This window comes from Pteropus alecto, unplaced genomic scaffold, assembly GCF_000325575.1.
Source record: "Pteropus alecto unplaced genomic scaffold, ASM32557v1 scaffold241, whole genome shotgun sequence".
NCBI lineage: Eukaryota > Metazoa > Chordata > Mammalia > Chiroptera > Pteropodidae > Pteropus > Pteropus alecto.
The window spans coordinates 106,600-108,708 of record NW_006430461.1 but is presented as its reverse complement, the minus strand read 5'-3'; the positions used below and the strand labels follow the sequence as shown (position 1 = coordinate 108,708).

At 39.6% G+C, this 2,109-nt stretch overlaps 1 protein-coding gene across 1 annotated transcript; it reads right to left on the bottom strand.

Annotated features, from left to right (window-relative positions):
* Positions 1-334: 334 nt before the first annotated feature.
* Positions 335-1,285, bottom strand: LOC102898631 (olfactory receptor 5L1). Its single transcript, XM_006904854.1, has one exon. It carries the CDS (start codon positions 1,283-1,285, stop codon positions 335-337), a length of 951 nt encoding a protein of 316 aa, XP_006904916.1.
* Positions 1,286-2,109: the final 824 nt, after the last annotated feature.

The window sequence follows — 2,109 nt, the reverse complement described above, 5'->3', positions numbered from 1 at the left end:
AAAATGAATCATAGTTTCCATAATGGACTAGAAAGTGTGATCGTCCTGAGTTCTTTATTAAGTTTATGAAGATTTTACAGCAATCTAAATGTGTGTGCATTAACAGTCCATTACCCATACCCAATTAAAACATTTCACTTGAATAAAAGCAAAGTGGTAAGCTTCACACTCGAAATATGCTCAGTCATACCCTTGTTAATTGCAGAGACACAAAGATAATGGAATAAAATGACTCACTCATAGAGACCTACCTCCTGGCTGTTTTCTACACTCCAACACTGCAGCCCACCCATTTGCCCCTCCACCAGCCTCCACTTTGGAACCTCGAGTATTGCTAAGAAAACATTCTCTGCGAAAATATTCTGGAGCTCAACACCTTTCTTAGAGCCTCCTTCACATCCTTGTTCCTCAAGCTGTAGATCAAGGGGTTCAGCATGGGGATCACCACAGTGTAGAACACTGTGGCCACCTTGTCTGTATCGGCACTGTTGCCAGAAGTGGGCCGGCAATAAATGAAAAGGATTGTTCCGTGGAAGACAAGAATGGCTGTGAGGTGGGAGGCACAGGTGGAAAAGGCTTTGCGCCTCCCCTCCGCGGAGCGCATCCTCAGGATGGTGATGAGAATAAACAAGTAGGAGGTGAGGATGATCACGATGGTGATGAGCTCGTTGAACGTGGCCACAATGTATAGCATCAGTTCATTCAGAGTGACATCAGAGCAAGCTAGAGATAAGAGAGGGGACAGATCGCAAAAGAAGTGGTTCATTACATTTGACCTATAGGATGTGATCTCAAGAGCTAAACACAAGTGAATCAGAGAACACACAGTCCCACAGAGGTAGCAACCAGACACCAACACCACACAGAGCTCCTGGGACATGGTGACCATGTAAAGCAATGGGTTACAGATGGCCACAAAACGGTCATAGGCCATCACAGCCAGCAGGAAGATCTCAGTTACCACACATGTGCAAAACAGGTAGAACTGCACAGTACATCCCATAAAGGAGATGGCTTTGTCTTCTTTCAAAATATTACCCAGCATCTTTGGCACGATGATTGTGGAGTAGCAGAAATCCACAAAGGACAGGTGGCTGAGGAAAAAGTACATGGGAGTGTGGAGTCTAGCAATGGCCTGAATCAGGGCAATCATGCCCAGGTTCCCCAAAACTGTGACTCCATAGATCAGAAGGAACAGCAGGAAAAGAAAAACCCTGAGCTCAGGAGTATCTGTTAACCCAAGGATAATGAACTCTGTCACAGCAGTGCAGTTCTCCTCACCCATGTCTCCACTTCATTGAGGTTGGAGAATAATAACAGAATTGTTTATTGTTATTATTATATTATCCGAAATTCAGTTTTGATCGTCTCCTGGAAAAGACATGAGAAATAGGTAGAATAGGTAATTTTTTCAACAAGTAGGACATTGCTCTTGTGATGTTTAGGACAAGTCCAAACATTGTGGCACACAAATGCAAAGAGCTCACTTTATTTCACAGATCACACGAAGCACTCACATACATAAGAGCCTATGTGTTTCCCGGACCTACTCCTATACCACTGGGAGCCTGAAAGACCTCAAATATTATTTAACTAGCCATATTGTTTTATGAAATTTAAATCCCTTTTTATTTTGCTGACTTTTTAGTTAGTATTGGAAATATTGGAATGCAGGAAATAATTTTTAAAAATATATAGTCCTTTACTGTTTTCCACTGAAATGATGAGAAGTGTGCTTATTTAAGATTGTTACCCACAAGTGTTTATTTTTATCAATACTTTTTAGATGGAGAAAGTGTCTTTTCTTCATTTTTTTCTATAAAATTAGCATAGTGATTTTGTTAATTAGTATAATGCAAGCCATTATTCAGTGAATTGGTCTCTAGGATTCAAACTTCCTGTAACTGTGACTCTGAAGCATTATAATAACCTATTTGTCAAATAAATTCATTGCTTTAAATCTATTTGAAGAACTAATCAAAGATGTAAATATGAAACTAGTAACAAAAAATGTTTACTACCACATTGAAGCATGACGTATGATAGTAAAACTTAGAAATAAAGTGTCAAACAGGAGAGAAATGATCAGTTATGGTATAATATATATAT